This window comes from Lissotriton helveticus, chromosome 3_1 (assembly GCF_964261635.1).
Source record: "Lissotriton helveticus chromosome 3_1, aLisHel1.1, whole genome shotgun sequence".
Classification (NCBI taxonomy): domain Eukaryota; kingdom Metazoa; phylum Chordata; class Amphibia; order Caudata; family Salamandridae; genus Lissotriton; species Lissotriton helveticus.
In genome coordinates, this window is record NC_136061.1 from 498,586,679 (window position 1) to 498,607,445 (window position 20,767).

General features: G+C 42.1%; 1 protein-coding gene across 3 annotated transcripts in view; it reads left to right on the forward strand.

Moving 5' to 3' along the window:
* GLS (glutaminase) overlaps positions 1-20,767 on the forward strand; it is a 926,246-nt gene that overhangs the window by 119,645 nt on the left and 785,834 nt on the right. For all 3 annotated transcript variants that reach the window (XM_078680394.1, XM_078680395.1, XM_078680396.1), the window contains exon 3: positions 13,930-14,051. In XM_078680394.1, the coding sequence (XP_078536520.1) occupies positions 13,930-14,051 (122 nt within the window). The remainder of the gene's footprint in view (positions 1-13,929; positions 14,052-20,767) is intronic.

Here is a 20,767-nt window from a genome sequence, read left to right on the forward strand (position 1 = left end):
TTGAAAGGTGTTTCGTACTGAGTGCTTAGCAGATCTTAATGCAGAGAACAATCAGCGGGAGATGGTTAATTTTGCACTGCATTGAGCTTCCTTGCCTCTGAGAACCCCACAAAGAGCTGGCCTTCCAACGATATTCTTTGGTGTGATCTATATAAAAGCTAAGTGCTCTCTTTACGTCCAAACAATAGAGTATCTTGTCTTTCTTTGAACGATTAGATGGAGCAAAGAATGCCATAAGGGTGATAGCCTGGTCAACATGTAATGGGATGTCCACTTCCAGTAGAAAGGAATCCTGGGTCCTTAACATCAATTTATTCTGTAAGAATGTTTTATAAGGCGGTTGAACAGAGAGATTGCAGCTCGCTTACACGCCTAGCCAATGTTATGACGGTGAGAAAGACCATTTTCAAAGTCAAAAGTCTCAAGGGTCAATGGTGCAAAATGGATGCCTACCAAAAAAGTGAGTACTAAATTCAAGACCACTGTGGCAACACGAAGAGTGTTATTGGATATAAATGTTGCACACTTGAAAAATTAAAACCTAACAGGTGATTTTAAATAAAGAAGTCTGATCCGGGAACCACAAAAAAGATGAAAGAGCCAACCTATAGCTTGAACTGTGCCCAAAACAAGTCCTTTCTATGCCAGCGGCCAAGCAAACAGCAAAACTTCAGACTACTTGGCTAGTAGTGGATCAGTTTGGCAGTTGCCACAAATTTGTCGCAACAACTGGCGCAGGCAGATTTTGTACAGGGATGCATCGCTGCCAAGATCATGTAGTGTAGTTCCTATATTCCCAATAGGCTCTGCTCATTGGAATAGTGTATCCTGTAGTTTAGACGTAGGACTGAAGTCGACTAGGTCTCTACTGAATATACTGGACTTAATTGTGAGAGCCAGCTAGCTCAGAGGTCACTAGAAAATTTCTCGAATGAACAAGAAGGGATTCGTTTCTGACAACCAGTCAAAACATGACAACTTTGTTTCCCAAGAATAAGAAATGTATCTCTAGAGTCGCGGAAACAATAGATAGTTATTTCACTCAGTCAATCGTGCATGCTTCGTTTCACCAGAGGTGCAGAGAAAATAGAGAGACGGGCGTTTTCAATAAAATTTATTTATTGAACAGTCTGCTTTCTCAAGCATAAGAAATTAACTGCTGCAATCGTAATACTTGTTGTAAAGTACAAACCGTACAGTACGAAGAGTATTATAAAATAATACTGTAAAAGCATGATATGGTTTCTAAGCCATATAATATATAAAATACATACATTGATAAATAATAACTAAAAGTACTCAAAAGTAGTCACCCGAGCCTAATACCCTAGCTGTTATAGATTGCTTTATGTCACGGTTTTTTCTTTCCACTACCGCATTTCCCTCAGGATGGAAGGGACTCGAAAACCGCAATGCAACACCCAAGCTGGCCATGGCCTCCTTGTAAGCCCTGAAGCTAAACGCAGGACCCTGGTCAGAATGTAACGTGCCGATTGCGTTTGTGCCGATAAAGACTCGCAAATCGTTTATAAGAGTTCTGGCGTCAGCCGAGCGCTGGGGCCACATCCAAATAAATCTTGTGCAGGAATCCACTGCAATCATGATATATTTATAGTTACCGTCCCTTTGTAAGGGACCACAGTGGTCCAGGTAAACACACACTAATGGTTTATCTGAAATTAGTAACCAGGTTAACTTTAACAGGATCACTTGGTTGCATGGCCTTAGTAGAAATGACAGATCTCTCAATGCTTAAGGCTAAGTCAGTTACTTCAGAGAGAGGAGGATTTTTACAGCTCAGAATCCTTTCTTTTATCTTGTGAGAAGCGCAATTAAAAACAAATTGGCCCCTGATGAAATCATCCAATAAAGGCCCAAACCCACAAGTCGTAGCCAGGACCCTCAAAGCTGATATGTATTCTTCCACTTTTTCCTCTTCACCCTGTTTGCGTTTGTAAAATGTGTGCGTTTCTAGCACTTTATTAGGTGGTTCAGAAAACGGTTTTTTAGGTCTTGCAATTGCCTCTAAAAAAATGTTCCAGTGTCTGTCACCAGATTGGCTAGAGGGAGTTGGAATTGGAGGCAAACTGTCAAAAATGCGATGTGCTGCTTGGCCCAAACTGCCAAAAAGTAGAGCAAATTTGCGGGCAGGTGAATATTCAGTAGCATCAATAGCCACCAAGTGATTTTCAAACAAACAAAACTGCTCTGGCCTCGCGGGGGCGGAGCTTGCCAGCGACCGTAATGGCCGCTTAAGCCTAGTGCTCCGTGAAGTAGTACGATAATCCTACACTATCCTGCATCATAGCTGTCTCTCGCTGCGGTCTGAGTTCCCCCCTGAGACCGGGGACTGCTGCTGCAACCTGCGGATACCTAGCGGAGCGATACCGGAGCCGGGGGCCTGCGATCAGCGGCCGCAGCGGCCCCGGGGTGTGCAGGGACTCGGAGCCGCGACCCACAGTGCCATATCGGACCGCCTTGCATTGCAGTACGTGCGGCTGGAGGTAGCGGGGCCTCGGCGGATGCCCGGAGTGCGGGACCGGAGGAGGCGACCAGAGGACTGCAGGACTACGTGCGCCCAGCCCGGGCACTGGCGGTGAGCGACACCACCCACCTCCTCCCCCCCCCCCGCTGGCCTGCGAGGAAGGAAGAACCTTGCTGCCCGGCGCTACTGCGGGCGGCCTCAGCGCCCTTACCGACCTCTGAATCCCAGCGCTTCGGTTGTAGGCATGGGGGAGTCTGGGTCTCCGAGTTCTAGTGCCGGGGGGCTCCGGGTGGGGCCACACCGGATCCTTGCCTGATGGGTGCCGGCGGCCGCCTGCGTAGAGCCCGTACCGGCGATCCTCCCCGCAACCCGCAGACAATACGCCCACAAGCTCTACCAACGAGCGACCTCGCTAATCCGCATCGTGGGCCCCTCTCTACAGACTGGCAAATTGGCGCCATAAGGCCCGTGCCGTTTCTGGGCCTAGCGAACACCAGGCGCATCACCTGGGCCCCTCTCCCGCCTCCCTTCATATATCGAGTGCAACCCAGCCAGATCGCCAACGAGCACCCCCCCCTGGCAGCTCTTTGAAGCAGTGGAGAGTCGTGCAGAGTGTACTTGGGAACTGTGGTGGTGTTCTCGATCTGGGCTAAGGACACAACAAGGGCACCCACGCTGTGGGTGCGCTCAGGGACTCTGCTGCAGCGCGCCACGGCGCACAACCCAAGGTGCTCCAGCGCTCCACCCGAGGCCTAGGCCCTCGCGCTGAAAGGCGGCATACCCAGGGAAAAACAAAACTAATCACTCACACCAGACGGAACTTCGACGGGGGGAGTGCCCCAGCTTCAGTGTGTCGTGGGGCCGGAGGTGCCCTGCTTTGACGAGCAGGATGGGGAGAGGGGACAAAACACAGAGCAAGTTATCCTTCGCACAAAGACGTTCGAAGTCGCAGGAGTCCCCAGGTGAGGACAGAGGGAACGCGCACGCGGCAGAGGACCTAGCTACGGGCCTAGACATTAAGGCCATGTTACTAGCCATGGAGAAAGGTCTTCAAAATAGCATGACGTCCCTGGGGGCAAAGATCGATACCCTCACCTACAGGATGGATAGGATGGCGGAGCGCATTGACAAGCACGCAGAGGGGCTCGATATGTCGGAAAGGAGGCTCACTGAGGTGGAGGAGGCCCAAACCGAGCTTGACGTTGATCACAAAAAGGTCGAGAAAATTATGCTAGCCCGGCAGGAGAAAACTGAGGACTTGGAGGCACGTTCACGCCGATGTAATCTGCGAATCACAGGCTTGCCAGAAACGACGTCAACGGGCAACATGGAGAAATTTGTGGGAAAACTGTTGGTCTCGCTCCTCGGCGAGGAGGTCTTCTCCCCGATGTTTGTTGTGGAGCGAGCGCATCGTTCGCTGGGCCCGCGACCGCCGCCGCGCCCTATTATTGCTAAGCTTCATAACTATAGAGACAGAGATGCTGCGCTCAAAACGGCCAGAGAAAAGACTACAATGCTACACACTACTTATGGGGTGGGGATTTAATTTAGTGCTGGACCCGACCCTAGACAGATCTTCTGGTCCCCCACGTAAGCAGTCGGCTGCGGCGCTTATCTCTCAGACTTGACCTGGAGGACGTGTGGAGATCGAGACATGCAGGGAAGGGGGGATACACACATTATTCCGCTTATCATGACATTCACACCAGAATAGACTACTGGCTCATGTCCTCCTCCATGATTGGTCTGATACGGGACTGTATGGTTCTTCCACGCACCTTATCGGACCACTCGCTAATTCTCTTGGTGCTTGAATCCCCTAGGAGAATCATCCCCCCGTTTACATGGCGGTTCCCACCGTACTCTCTTCTTGACCCCATGTTCCGAGGCGAGATTGCAGAAGCTATTGATGTCTTCTTTGAAGCTAACATTGGCTCGGTAGATGACTTCCAAGTGGTATGGGAGGCCTTCAAGGTCTACATACGGGGCATAGTGATGACTAAGCATTCGGGGTTCTCCGATCCATTAGACAGCGCTTGACAGACTTGGAACGGCGGTTAGGGCAGCTGGAGAAACGTCAACTAAGTCAGGCAGGCGCATAGGTAGCGGACGAGATAAAGGCTCTCTTGATAGAATACCACGAAGAGGCGGATAGGGAGGTTAAACATATGGGAAAGTACGTGACGGCGAGGGTGTATGGAGAGGAGGGGAGACCGGGCTCAGTACTAGCTAGAGTGTTGAAAGGAAAGAGGGGAAGGCAACAGGTGACGGAGATGAGAACCGAGGAGGGTATCGCCCACCTATTTAGTGCCTTTTACTCAGACTTGTACTCCTCCAAGAGCGGCGATTTAGATGAGGAAATCCGTGAATATTTGGAACACATAGATCTTCCCACGCTCACCAACGTGCACAGGGAGTTTCTTATGCTTCCTATTGAGAAGGATGAAATTATTGAGGCATTAGCTGGCATGCGCTCGAGCAGCGCCCCTGGGGCAGATGGCCTCACGGTGGGTTTCTATAAAACATTTTGGGACCAGCTGCTTCCACATCTCTCGACGCTGTTCGATGACATCTGCGTGGAGGGCAAAATGCCACACTCCATGAGGGAGGCACTCTTAGTAACCATGCTGAAGCCGGGGAAGGCGCACGACGACTGCAGCTCCTACAGACCCCTCTCTCTGTTCTGTTAAATGTCGATACCAAACTTTTCGCCAAAATACTGGCCAATCGACTAGCACTCTTGGCGCCACTGCTGGTTGCTCCAGAGCAAGATGGCTTTATCCCAAGCAGGAACCTTACGTACAATATACGCACAGTTCTAGGCACCATGCAACATGTGCAGCAAGATCAAAAAGCAATCGCTGTACTTCTGGACATGGAAATGGCCTTCGATTCTGTGCAGTGGCCCTTTATGCGTTTGGTGCTGCTTTGCATGGGTCTGGGCCACCCGTTCCTCCAGATGATAGGAGCACTGTACTATCGACCACATGCCAGACTGCGCCTTGGCAACCTTGTCACAGACTCCTTCCCTATTTGCAGGGGGACACAACAGGGGTGCCCGCTCTCTCCCCTGCTGTATGCACTGGTGGCAGAACCACTAGCCTGCGCATTAAGAGAGTACCACGGCAATGAGGGCATAGGCTTCCCCACATATAGAATAGTTGTCTCAATGCATGTGGACGATAATTTGCTATATGTACGCGATCCGGAAAACAACTTATTATCAATGCTATGAGCGGTGGTGCTCTTTGGTGCCCTCTCTGGCTTAAAAGTAAACTGGGCAAAGTCCTTGGCCTTCCCCCTCACCCCTGATACCAGGGAATTTGACATGGAATACCCACTGCAGTGGACTACCGGCTCAATCCGGTACCTGGAAGTTCGACTCCACGCTGACTCTGAGACCCTGTTCCGAGAAAACTACGGTGTTGCCGTTGGTAAACTCGAGGACGCCGTGGATGCTTGGTGCAGACTCCCGCTTTCCCTCCTCGGTCGCATTTCGATCATGAAAATGGTGGTGCTGCCTAGATTCTTGTTCCTGTTTGCCACCATACCAATGGTTCTGCCCAAAGTCTTTTTTCAGAGACTGACGCAACTTATGATCAAACTGACATGGGCGGGCAAACCACCCTGAGCGAAGTGGACTTCTCTCACATTACCATACGCCATGGGTGGCCTCGGTGCCCCTGACATGTAGCTTTACTATAGAGCATCCCAAGTGGCGCATCTGCACACTTGGGTTCACGGTCACAGACGCGTCCCCCATGTATGCATGGAAAGGGGATTTGCTGCCCCCCGTACGCTCCCGGCGACTGTCATCGGCCCAATGGACCGCAGGACTGGGATCTTGGATTCTATCACAGCCACAAATCACGCGTGGCATTGTCTTCTGCGGCTTCGGGGTGGGGCGCTGCTTTGCTCACCTATAATGCCGGTGCTCGCGCTTAATGGTTTCTCCTACTGTAATACTATGAAAGCAGCAGCACCTAGCAAAAACATTTTATCGGGTCGTTTGTATGCTTGAAAACCTTATGAAATCCACTGAAAGCTTTTAGGAACACAGGACACTTTTCGCTGGATAATGCAGTTTATTAAGTAAAGTCAATACTACCTCCAGAACCGTCTTCTCAGCTTCTCAGCCAAGCTTCCTCTGCTGTTCTCTGAACTCCAGATTTCAGCAGAAGAATCTTGTTGCTAGGAGCTTGTTCAGATCATTACAATTGTAGAACATAACGCATCTTCCTTCTTAAAATAAATAAAAAAATACAAATAATGAATAAGCAATGTATAACTTTTCCTAAACTCTAAGTTGTCCTTAACTTCGAATTATACAAAAAACTATAATCAGAAGAACAAATGTATATCTACAAATTTGAACAATATCAGAATGTTAAGAACAAATATAATCATCTAATTTCTTGTGTTTCATTTTTAAACGACCACTAGGGTGTCTTTAAACCACTTCGCTGGTACCCTTACTCAAACTCTTTTCCAACCAAACTCTTGTCTCAGGGTCACTGCACTTTATGACTTTACAATTATTCCATCATTTTCCATCACATGTTTGTACTAGATTAACTTTCACCTTTACAATTTTTTTGGGGTCAGATAACTTTCCTTATAAATATACCAGGACAAACTCTTATATAATCGCCCTCCTTGAAACATCTATTATTCTTACTTACTTTCTTATTATATCTCAACTGATAATCTTCTTGATAACCAACCACTTTTTTGCGTATTACTTTATCCTTGATGATATTTCTGTTGTTTCTACCCATCCATGCGGGCACTGCTACAGTGCATGGAGCTCTACCTTTAAGCAAACAAAAAGAAGACTTTCCAGTTACTGAATTTGGAGTAGTTGTATAATTCCACAACATTTTCTTAATTTGAGTTCTCCAACACAATTTAGCGGGCACTTCCAATTGAATATTTTCTCCCAACACCCGGTTGAAGCGCTCAACCAAACCATTTCCCCATGGATGATAAACTGGTGTTCTTAAATGTTGTGAAGAATTTACCTCCTATAACACTTGATAACATCTCATTTATGCAAGGTAAGGGATACCTATCCACCCATATGCATTCGTTCAGATCCCTCAAATCCACACACATGCGGATTTTGCCATTAGGTTTGTGTGCGATCACAATTGGACTTAACCAATCTGACGCTTCTATTGGTTCTATAATTTTTCTTTGCAAAGTCTCATTAATTCTTTTTTTTTTTTTTTTTTTTTTTTTTTTTTGGTTCAAGACATTTATTGAGCATTGTCAGGAACACACAGCGTCTCGCCAACAACCCGGAGGCCGGCCGCTATCAGTGCATACAGTAATACAAAGCATTTCCGACATGCATGCGTGTTACAACAAGTCTGCCAACAGTTCCATCCAAGTGACAAGTGCAGCGTCTGTACAGCTAAATAAATGAGTCTCGAGGTTTTTTTTTTTTTTTTAATTTTTATATAACCAGTAACATGTGCAGTGTCCCTACAAACTCAGGAGTGATGGGGGGGGGGGCACATGGGCACCCAGGCGGGCATATCTAATCTCGATAGGCAAAGGGGGGGGCGGCGGAGTGGCAGAGTCATGAGGCCACAAAAGAGGGAAGGGCCAGCCACAGTATCGGAAGCAACGGTGAGCAGGCACCAGGGACGTCGCGGAGGATGTGATTTCCCACATAGGTTCTGAACTGAGGGGGGGGGGCAGGAGAGGGACAGAGAGGGGGGGGGGGGAGGAGGGGGGGGAGAGTGGGGGGGGTGGGGGGGGAGAGGAAGGGGAGGGGGGAAGGGGGGGGGAAGGGAGGAAGCAGCAGATATAACATGCCATATACCTTAGCCCAGGGGCTGTATCGCAAGTCCAAGTCTCATTAATTCTTCCTTCAATTTATCTCTTATCATTTGTAAAGAATCTCACTAAATTCATAGGAAACAAACTGTGGACCATTGTCTGATAACAATTCTGCAGGACATCCTTCCCTAGTAAAGATTTCTTCTTAAAAAGAAATTGCATTACTTGTTTTTATGTGACTCATAAAAGCAATCTCTGGCCATTTCGAATAATAATCTATCATGACCAATGCAAATTTTTCTGCGGAGCCTAACCCTTCAAATGGTCCACAGATGTCGATGGCGACTCTCTCCCATGCTCTATTGGGAAAACTCATAGGAGTTATAGGAGAATCTCTTAATACATGTGACTTATCACTGCACGTACATGATATGCATTCCCTGGTAAACCTTTCAATGTCCCTGTCTATGTTTGGCCACCAGAAATCCATTCTGGCTTTTCTTTTCACAGCGGACATGCCACCGTGTCCTTCATGCAATAAATTAATTAATTTGCATCTCAAAGAAACAGGCACAACTAACTTATCACCTCGTCTTACTATTCCATTTACAGCCGACAATTCTTCCCACACATCTTTATACATTGTAATACCCTCATCATATTTTCCATTAACTGTGGGTAACAATGTGCTTACCTTAAGCACAGACACATCAGAAGAAATGGCATATTTCCATTCTTGTTCATTAATAGCTTGATATAAATCTTCAACATTGGATATCATAAGATCTCCTCCATCACCTTGTATGTCTAACTTGTCATCCACAGGTAATCTTGGCAAGCAGTCTGCATTGACATTTTTTATCCCTGGTACATACTTTAAATCAAAGCAATATTCTTGCAATCTTTAAATCCACTTAGCTATCCGAGGAGTGGCTCTACCTGCTCCAGAAGTGGTAAATATATCTAGCAAAGGTCTATGATCGGTGCGAAGTTCAAAGTTAGTGCCCCAAATGTATACATGAAAATGCTGTACTCCCCACCAACACACTAATGCTTCTTTCTCTATGGTGGAATAAGACAATTCTGCACCTTTGAGATTACGCTAGGCGAACGCAATAACACTCTCTTTACCATTATTCTCCTGCATCAATATAGGTCCTAATCCATAACCACTGGCATCTGTCACTATAATTGACTTGTTCATCGGATTAAAAGATTTTAAAGCAGTGGCGTTAGAAACGACCTTCTTAACAGTGTCAAAAGCATGTTGACATTTTTCTGACCACTGAAAATGAACCCCCTTTGTCATGGTGTCACGCAAAGGTTGAACAGTATAGGAGAAGTAATGAACAAATTAGGCATAATACTCTGCCAGACCAAGGAATGATCTTAGTTGGTCCTTGTCTAAAGGAGCAGAAGCATTTTCTAAATCTCCAACTAAATTTAATTTGAGTTTAATTCCTTCATGCGATAATGTATGTCCCAAATAATCTACTTCGTTTTGATAAAACGTACACTTTTCCAAACTAATTGTGAGACCAGAAGATTGTAATTTGGACAAAACTTCTCTCAAAATGTGATCATGCTGATTCTTAGCACTTCCCCATACAAGTACGTCATCTTGAAACACAAGTACATTTTTGACATCCTTTAACACGTTTTGCATAATCCTCTGGAACACGGCTGACGCCGAGGCCAACCCAAAGGGCATTCTGATGAATTGGAACGCACCTTCAGGCGTGATAAAGGATGTTAGATGTTTTGATTCACTTTGAAGAAGTACCTGATGGTAAGCACTCGACAAATCAAATGCTGTGAAGAATTTACCTCCTATAACACTTGATAACATCTCATTTATGCGAGGTAAGGGATACCTATCCACCCATATGCATTCGTTCAGATCCCTCAAATCCACACACATGCGGATTTTGCCATTAGGTTTGTGTGCGATCACAATTGGACTTAACCAATCCGACGCTTCTATTGGTTCTATAATTTTTCCTCGCAAAGTCTCATTAATTCTTCCTTCAATTTATCTCTTAAAGCCATAGATACATTACGCACCTTATGCACTTTAGGAATTGCATCTTTTTTCACTATGATGCGGTGTTCAAATCCCTTTAGGCAACCTAACTCTCTACTAAATAGATTTGGAAATTGGATTTAAAATGATACCCACATTTTTTTGTTCCTTCCATCCTAAGAGACTCCTGCCCGATTCTACCACATAAACTTTTGCATTGGTATTACGATCTTTAAAACACATTTTCTCATTAAAATACCCAATTACTGGTTCCACAATACCCTAAAGGTTCTACTTCAGAAGTAATAATTCAGTAAAACCCAGACTTTTCCATTTTACCTTGTCGATCAAAGTAAATGGTGAACATGAGTCCGCCCACATTTGTAGATCAGTATCATTTATAAATATCACACACTTTGGAGGTGAATATGTTTCTGATTGTACATTTTGTACCGAATCTATTTATTCTACCACCATGACTTCTACATCACTGTCCACATCTGTATCTACTTGATCTTTTGTTTTAGTTGATAAGGATTTATCAATAGAATTTATGGTTTTCTTAAAATTAGGATTGGTATTCGTTTTACAAGCTCTAGAAAAATTGCCAATTCTGTTGCATTTATAACAACGACTTTTGATTGCAGGACAATGAGCAGCGTCAACAACACTGTGTCTGTTGCTACCACACCTGTAACAATATCTTTTGCTATTGACTATTTGTTTTTTTTCAAAATTAGGATTTTCAACAGTATTATTTTTGGTAATTTTTTTCGAATTTGAATTGTATACACATACCTTATTAGGATCAGATTCACCCTTCAAATTATTTTCCGACAACTCTTTCACATAAAATGAAGTATTTTCTATCCGTCTAGCGATTTCAATAGACTAAAGTAGGATCTTTTTAGTCTAGTAACTTTTCTTGAACTCTCTTGTAGTTTGTTCTATTAATAAGCTGATCTCTAATGATTTCATCTCTTAAATCCTTGAATTTACAAGTAATAGACAATTTTCCTAAAGCTGCAACATATTGTTCCACCTTTTCTCCTTGCCTTTGAGAACGTGAAAAAAATGTATGTCTTTCCACCACTATACTTAGTTTTTTCCCAAAATTCTCAGCTAATGCTGATTTCATATACATCCTCATCATCACCAGAATCATCATCATTTCTAATAGTTGGTTGAAAATTAGGAAGTGTTTTTAAAACATTTCTTCCTTCTATTCCCAAACATACCTTCAAAATAGCTAATTTTCTACTTGGAAGAAAAACATCCCCACCAATTGCTTCTAAGTATGTAGTGAAGGCATCTTTCCAGTCCTCCCATTCCATGCATGGAGAACCAGGTTCTTGTAAAAACGTAGGAGGAGTGGGCTTAGATGATTGCGTAGCCATGTTCAATCAAGTGACAAATGTTCCAAGCTATTGCTAATATACAATAGTGTAATACATGAAACCCTATAATTTCGGTCTGACACAATAATAATTTCAATTATCACTCACTGTTGTTGAATATGCTGTAAAAGAAATACTCAGGACAATTGGTGAAATTGCAGCAATAAAATAAATTTCAAGCGCTAAAATGGTTCTTATTTTAAAATAACATAACCTTCGAAAAATGAACCTGAGACCATATATTAATTCAGAAATCCCAATCTCATAACAAGTTTCTTTTAACCATGTGGATACAACAGTTACTGTAACTGTCTTTGAATAAAAATAGATTTCATTACTCCTTGTCTAGTGCCGGAAACGTTCACCGTGGTTGTTTACCGTTATGTTCACTGTAGTTGCATCCCAGCGTAAAGTACCTCAACCAGCACATAAATCGTGCACACCACAGTCCTGTTTATTTATGTCTGATGCGCAATACCTTAACTGTAAAATAAGTTGTGCGCATCGACGATGATTCCAGATAACAGTTATTAATTGATGGAAGATTGTGATGCGCTGTTCTCGATCTCCCAACTACTGCACTGCTGAACAAAGATAGAGTCACGTTATAACGTAATGATGGAGGCACGTAAACGTACGCGATAACGTCACACGCCAATCTGTGACAATTGAACACACATACGCGTTCGTCCCCAGTCTCATTGTTCGCAGCACCATGAAGATTCGACTTCCACTCGCGGCGTATACCGTGTCATTGCTAGGCAACAACCGTCAATTTGTCAGGTACAATATTTAAATGATGCAGTCGCTCCCTTGGGTGAATATATATATATATATATATGTATATATATATATATGTATATGTATATATATATAGATATGTATATGTATATATATATATATATATATATATATATGTATATATATATATATATATATATATATCTATATATATATATCCACACAAACAGGTTGCCCCATGTGAAGACGCCACTAACCAGGGAGTTGGATAATGCAGTTTATTAAGTAAAGTCAATAAGACCTCCAGAACCGTCTTCTCAGTTCCTCAGCCAAGCTTCCTCTGCTGGTCTCTGAACTCCAGATTCCAGCAGAAGAATCTTGTTGCTAGGAGCTTGTTCAGATCATTACAATTGTAGAACATAACACATGCCACTGTAAATGTGATACTTTACTGAATGCCGACGTCTCCTGGTGAACGTGGTACTCTGCATGTGTGGGTAGAAATGTAATGAATTAGCATAAATCAGCATCAGCAAATCGCTTATGGATTTTGCTAAATATTTCTCTGTGTTGGAACTTCACGCTATAATTCTGGTAATGCAACTTGCCATGAATAGTAACATAGGTACAAGTTACTGAGCAAGTGATGGTTACTTCAGGTAATGTAGGCTTGAAAGTGGGTTACTGTAGATGTCCGGAATTAATTTGAGCTCTAGTCTGGAGGTGGGGGAGGGAGGAGTGTAGAGGGGCTTGTAAGTCTGCCATAAAGATAAGTGTACTCAATCATACATCCAGGTTTTTGAAACAAGAAAGAGGGAGATATTGAAATAAGCAAATCTGGGGATTTTTTTCCCTCAATTGATTAACATTGAAACTGAGCCAATTTTTGGTTGGAGTCCGCTATTTTTGGCTGTAAAATCGCAAGTCTGCTGCCTGAATCGGTTCTGTTGGCATGCATTGGACTGTCAAGCTCATATCACTAGGGCTGTTGTTAGCAAAGAGACTAACAGTTGTACACTGAAAATCCCTGAGCATACCCATCAAATTGTGCTCAAGTCGTCGGGATGAAAACACACAATGTCTCTCTTATGAGAGGTTTCTGAAAATGGTACGCTATTTTGTGGAACAGCTTCCCCTTCAGACTCGTGGGATTCTGTACTAATGCTGCTTATCTACATTTTCCTAATGAGAAGTAACCAGTCTACACGGAGAACCGTCTTTAATCAAATACATTATACGCACCTCCTTATTTTACCTGTACAGGAAATGCAGGTTACTTGTCCTCCTAGGCTTCGCTGTCCTCAACTAGTTGCTAATGTTGAAAGAACACTCGCTTGCAAAAACGTTTGTTTTTATTGCACGTATATCTCTAATGCCTTTGACTAGAGGTTTGTGTGGATGGGCCAGAAAAAACTCAGTGCCTGAATGTGTAACTTTTCATTAAAACGTCTAATTTAAAATCACTAATCACAAAACCTATGTTTTGTTTGTAACAGGCTCTAAAAGCCACGGGACTTCGTACTGCTGATCCAAGACTGAAAGAATGTATGGATATGTTAAGACTGACTCTTCAAACAACATCAGATGGTGTCATGCTTGACAAAGAGCTTTTCAAAAAGTAAGTCCTTTTTTAACTATTTCTTAAAATTGTCTGCTCGGTAGTTTCAAAGATTTGTGCATGATTCTACCAATTCCTAAATTGTCTTATGTTCTAATTTTTTTTTATAATGTATGAAATGTGCACTCTGTATAGGATAAGATTGAAGTGATCATAATCAGGCTGTTAAGGTTGGGCGCTGCTCATCAAGTAACCGAACAATAAACTCCTGTAAATATTTTAGGCTATCCACAATCCAATGATCAGAACCTCAGTGGGGGCCCTTATAAAGTACACAGATGGGTCCCCCTGCCTTATGGATATCTCTTCCAGATGGAATTACTAGAAATGCAATTATTTTGCATGGAGGATTTTTATGTGGGAAAGTTAGCTAGATCTGAAATGGAGGAATTAGTCAAATGTCCCAGACGTTGGGAGTGACATATTGAAACAGGTGCAGAAACACCGATTTTCAATGTTGTAACCCATTCCACAAGGTATATATTGGTATACTGCAGTAATTGTGCATCATGAATATAAAAATATTTGCTGTGTGTAATTTTTAGTGCAAAATTATTGCTGCAGTATGAACATAGCACTTGTAATGAGTGTCTCAGTGCTCATTAAGGTGAGTAAGAATAGTGGTGTTAATTTGGTATTTCGGCCTATATGGTACACAGATCAATGCATTAGGGACCTGATGTACCATTCCCACTTGCAATCTAGGGTTATGTAATTTGCACACTGAATGGTTTGTGAACAGGTTTGTAATTTAAGATACAACCTATGTACTGATAGGTTGCTTTGAAACTCGTACCTTTGCAGTGGGTTGAAAAATGACCTTCCTAATGAATAACAATTAAGAAACACCATGTGTTTGGCTACAAGACCTCCATCTCCGTATTTGCATTTCCAAACAAGAAACCTTTTTTTGTTTTAAAGCTGACCATGCCTATTAAGTGATTGGGGCTGCCTTTTAAATACATTTCCCAGTTTGGGAAGACATCTGGAGGAACAGGCACTGGTCCTCTATTCCATTGCATACACCCCGGGGCTGCCCTTACAATTAGCTTCCTATTTGAGACTCCGATACCCCTTCTTTTGAGGTGTTGGTATGTGATCAACGGTTTGAAATCACAACTACAGCCAGAAACTATAGATCCTTACCTCTGCGAATCACATTTAGGAAGAAGGACCACGTTTAAACCCCCTCTTATCTGAAATTTAGACGGGGTCGCAACACCCCTTTTATGAGCTGGAAAGTATTTTCTGGCTCTTAAAATAACTTTTGTAAATAGTGAAAAGGTATTTTTCAGTGGAAAATACTGTGATTTTTGGAAATACAGTTTTTGAGACCACAAAATACCTTTGCACATCAGGCTCTAGATGTGTTGACACCCTTAACTATCTTTCTAATCGGAAAGAATACCTTGCTAGTGCACCATAATCCATTTGAGACTTTTTTTAGGTTTTGCCTTGCTCTATGCTTGAGAAATCTATTGTTTTTAATATAAACTTAAAAGGGAGTTACAACCTACATCCTCGGTTTCCTGGATTCACATTGGTTCCTGTATGTGCTACTTACGTTTCCTCCATTTCTATTGGCTGTTGCATATTTTCCTCCATTTACCAATGCTTGTTCCTTATCTCCTTTTCTTATCAGTTTCCGGCTGTCGAAATGCTGTTAACATCCGCATTGGTGGAATTATTTTTTTATTAATAAACTTTGCCTCTTTCTGCTTTTTTCGTCTTGCAGCTGTTTTATATAGCTGTGACTTATTACGGGGAGAGATTAGGCAATTTGCCTAGAATCACAGGATGTTGCGCAGACGAATTTTGAACCGGGAATTGCGATTTTCCTATTACCATAAATAGAGAATCTGGATTTCATTAAAGACACGGAGGCTAACATTATGCATATTTCTTTTCATGCAGTCCAAGCAGCAGCATACAGCACAATGTAAGAAGGTTCCAGAACAGAACATTAGAAACAAGTAATAGGCGTGAGCCATCGACAATCTGCCTCTTTTAAATGTGGTGGAGAAGAGAATAAGTGCACAAATTTTAATCTTCTAAACGATCCTCAGGTGGTTAACTGAAGGAGAATGATAAACGAAGGAGGATCCTAAGGCTAGACGCCTCGCAGTTATGAAAGGTTACCTGAAAAGAGAGAGAGGTAAGCACTTCCAGAAAAAATACATAGAATAAATCTAAATAAGTTATTAAATGAATTCGTAGACATTTCTAACACAGTAAACCTCAGCCATCCAAGGGCAGGGATGGGTGGGATAATGTTCACCTCCGTGTCTGTAATGAAATCCAGATTCTCTAGTCATGGTAATAGGAAAATGGCAATTTAATTACAAGAACTGAGGCTACCATTATGCATGTTGGTAGCTTTGTAAGACTACATCAGATATGTGTTTGATAGATTTGCAATAGTGCCATGCAAAAGTGCTAGCATTCGACCAATTGGCCACATCCAACTTACCTCCAGACCAGAGACATTTACTGGCCATAGCACCTCTAAGAGAGCGAGCTTGCAATTTCTTTAAGTCAAGACCTGCTAAATTCATGACCGTTTTAATCCATCTGGCAATAGTGGTCGAGGTTATACCTTTATGGGGTTTAACAAAGGATATAAGTAATTGGTTTGCACCCTGGGCACGAAGACCAGACATTCTGCGATCATACTCTCTCATGCAATACACTACACAAAGTTTTGGGCATAAATCAAAACGTGGATAAAAGATTGAATTAGACATAGTCTTAGTTCTTCTATATAACTCAAATTTGACACCAAACATGTTATAGGATCTATTGGTGATTTCAAGGGCTTTGACATCAGAAACCCTTCGGTTGCAAGCTTGATGGAAAGATTTTTTCTATTCAGGAGAGTATTATCCGGCCAGTTAGAGAAAAGATCTAGAATTAGTTTAACGTCCCAGAGACTCTCGTATTTGGGTTTAGGAGGCCTTCTTAGACAAATGCTTTTCATTACTCTGCAAACAATGACAGTTTTACCTACCATTTTACCGTTGACAAGGACATAGCCAGCAGAGATAGCTGATCTATAGCAGTTGATAGTTCTATAGCTGAATTTACCTACATCTGGCCCTAAATGTATTCACACTCGGCAGCAATACATGGTTTTTCCTTGTTTTCAAACCTCATTGGAAGAAATAGGTGCAGTTGTCTACTTTAAAATGTTTGTTTCTGTTTCTATTAATGTTTAGTTGTCAAAGCTATTTCTTTCACTCAAATACCTCTCTCAAGTCATATTGTTTTAGGTTTGAGAGTTGTAATGGACCTTCGCCCATTCATATTGTACATACGGAGTCCTATACAGACTTGAAGGGATTTTTTTTCAGCCTCCTTCCTCTTTTGCTCAGGAAGCTTCACTCTTTGATTTGAAACATTGTCATAATCTCTCCGATCTACCTAACTTTTTTAGTTTCACCTTCTTCCTATTGACTGTTTGGATCTATCCTTCCGCCTTCATTGGCATGAATGAGGGACTATTTTTAATTTGAAAAGTACACTCTTTCGTCAGGCGTTTAATTCTAATCCTTCTTTTAATTGTTTTACACGGAAGCGGGCTTTCCTCAGTAATACAGGTCCGAACATTAAACCCTTTGGATTGCCAATGATTGTTTGTTCCCTGAATGTTGATTGATCTGCTCTTAGAAGAAGGTTGGACATTGAGACATCAGTGGAAGGAAATGTATTAATGTTTCGACCAGATGACCAATCCACATCGTTACTATTAGGGCTTTTACAGAGTGAGACAAGAATGCCTGGTGATGATTAACATTATTTTCTTTACTATAAAATGTGTTAACTTTATATGAAAGAAGCGTCATGAAACAAATGCAGAAGAATAAAAGTGTAATGGAAAGCAGCATGTGCCACCTTTCAGTATTTCCGCTCTGTGAACATGTAAGAACAGGTTGCACTACTTTAACTGTATGGTCCCAGTACTAGTATATTGAAGCGTTGATGGATAGGATTTGTTCCCCAACCATAATGTGATAAGGAGCCATACTGCTAGCGGGCACTTTATCTTTCTAGCACTGGTACAAGGAAATGCCTCATAAATAGGAGATAAAAACCACCCTGCTCCACTGAATGCAGTGGTGATGAGATACAAATGTCAATATTAATTCGATCTATTACATTTTAATTAACATTTTTAAATAAATATTTGCATTTTCCTTCAGTCAATCAATTTTCTCATAAAACGCAACAACTCACCTGTGAGGGTCTCAAGGCGCTGTACTTTCTTTCCTTACTAGCACTTGCTATAATTCTTTATGCAACTATAACTTCCTGCTTTTTGGCATGGTAGAATTGGGCATGTGTCAATGGTTTATGAAGACTAGCTGAGCTTTTATGATTTGCCAGTGAGAAAGATGACATGAATGAGCATTATACTCTGCAGTGTGCGACTGTATTGTTAGGCCTATGATTACAAGAATCGTCATAGGGGCAAAAGCTAGATGGAAGTCCCTCTATGATAAAAGTTTGAGAAATCGGTAATTTGTAGCAATGTTGTTTGTAACTTTAGTTATTTTTGTGCAGACATCTGCAGCTGGCTACTGTTCATTTGTATGGTGTTAGGCTGTCACTCAAACTAAGACCGAATGTGTGTTCATGGGACTTTGAATAATACACTAACAAGGTTCACTTCAGAAAATGAATGAAGTCAGATCTTGAATTATTGTACTAAGGAGTCCAGGTGAGTGTTAACAGTTGGTGGGCCGACACAATATCCAGATGGGCGTCAAAAGTACTCGGCCTGTGCTGCTTGGTCAAGAGTATCTGATACTAATTCCAATCCCAGCGGCGACAAAACCGATGTGTTTGAATTCTGTATGGTACTTTCGCACACAGCACATCAATGCACATGGACATTCATCGCACATGCATGTCCATGTGCATCTACAAACAGCCACACATAAAAAGGTATGTAATCCCCAATGCAGGAGGGACAAGCTCACTTGTCCAACCATAAATCTGTCATCCCTACAGCTATGCCACCTACAAGACTACCATCATTGGAACAGTCAGCAGGAGCAAAGCTCTTTCCATGGTGATCCGACAACTCCGTCCTTTTATCAGCCAAGTGATTCAATACTATCAACTCCTTCTGCATAGAGAAAAGAAAAACAGATCTAATATCACCAATGTATCATTTGCCATCCACACCTATACCCAACTGTCTCACTACTAATGGCAATTCTTCACCACTACTTCATACACAGACCATTCCAACATTATCAACTCACTGAAAACCACCTTATACAAAGATGGTAGTGCTTCCATCATCAAGGTTCTCCCAGGTGAAGCCCTCACACACCTTTTCCACACTATCAACGCCTCAGTAACCTAGGGAACCTTACTGGACCGCCTTAAAACTGGACAGATCCTCCCTCTGCTGTGAAAGCCTTCAATTGATCCAACCAACTGTGGCAACTTTGGTCCTATAATCCACCTTCCATTGTTGGAAAAAGCATCCACCCAGCTACACAAGCACATAAGCAAGTATAATCTGTGTGAAGACTATCAATCAGGGTTCAGGTCATGCTTCAGAATTGAAATAACCATGCCCCCACTAATCAATGATGCCCTCTTTCTCCGGTCCTGCTAGATCTTTCTGCAGCTTTTAACTCTAGAAAAGCCAGCACTGATCCTCACATGAGCTTCTTTGGTACAGCTTACAAAGGTTACCATCCTACATCTCTAACTGACAGCAAATATTCTAAATGGAATGATCAAAACCTGGAATCTTCATTTCACTTGGAGAAGTCCCCCTGGGCTGCATCCTTCCACTAATCATTTTCCACAAAATTGTACACCCATAGGAAGTTTTACAAGGTTAATAAAGTTTGCAAATATTTTTTGGGCGTTTGCTTAGAAATTGGGAATGTAGTTTGTATGTATCCTTATTAACTTGTGAAAGATTATGATGCAAAACATACACTTTTCAGACAAAAAGTGTTATACTCCCTTTTAACAGCATTGCATTAACATGCAAGTGACATGAATATCGCACTGCCAATTGTTTTTGATTGGGAAACTGAAAAATGTCCTATTTGGTACCACAATTATTTTAACAATCATAATTTCACTAAACAGCCCAATTGTTGCCCTGTAATCAAGTATACCAAAAAAAAAAATCGCCAATGCTGCCTATCTTGATTTACTGTTTCTTTTTTCATCCCACCTTCGAATAAAACATAGTGAGGAGACCCTAGTTTCTTGAATCAATCCTTTGTTTTTTTATTTTTATTTTTACTTCATTAGAACTTTTTTTGATCATTTTTTATCAAATTTATACATTTCAAAACAACTTTTTGCACACATTATATGTAAAACATTCTATACAATAAACAACAACCCCTCCTGTCATTCACACTCACTCACATTTACAGATCACCGTCAGACACTCTCAAACATACTTTCAATCATACTAATCATTATTTACAATCATGAGTCGATTATTTTTCAGAAAACACAAGATTTCTTTAACATGTAGCCATAGATATGTTGTAAACATCAATATATAATCCATAAAACTTCGTTTCTAGTTGTTGTATTATGGCTTTGAGAAAACACGTCTACGCGTTTCGAACTCTTCTTATTGTTGAGTTCTCATCAGGACCTTACACTGTGAATGGAGAGGGGAGACCTGAGTTAGGCGTGTACTCTTGACCATATTTAAAATTACTAGTTGG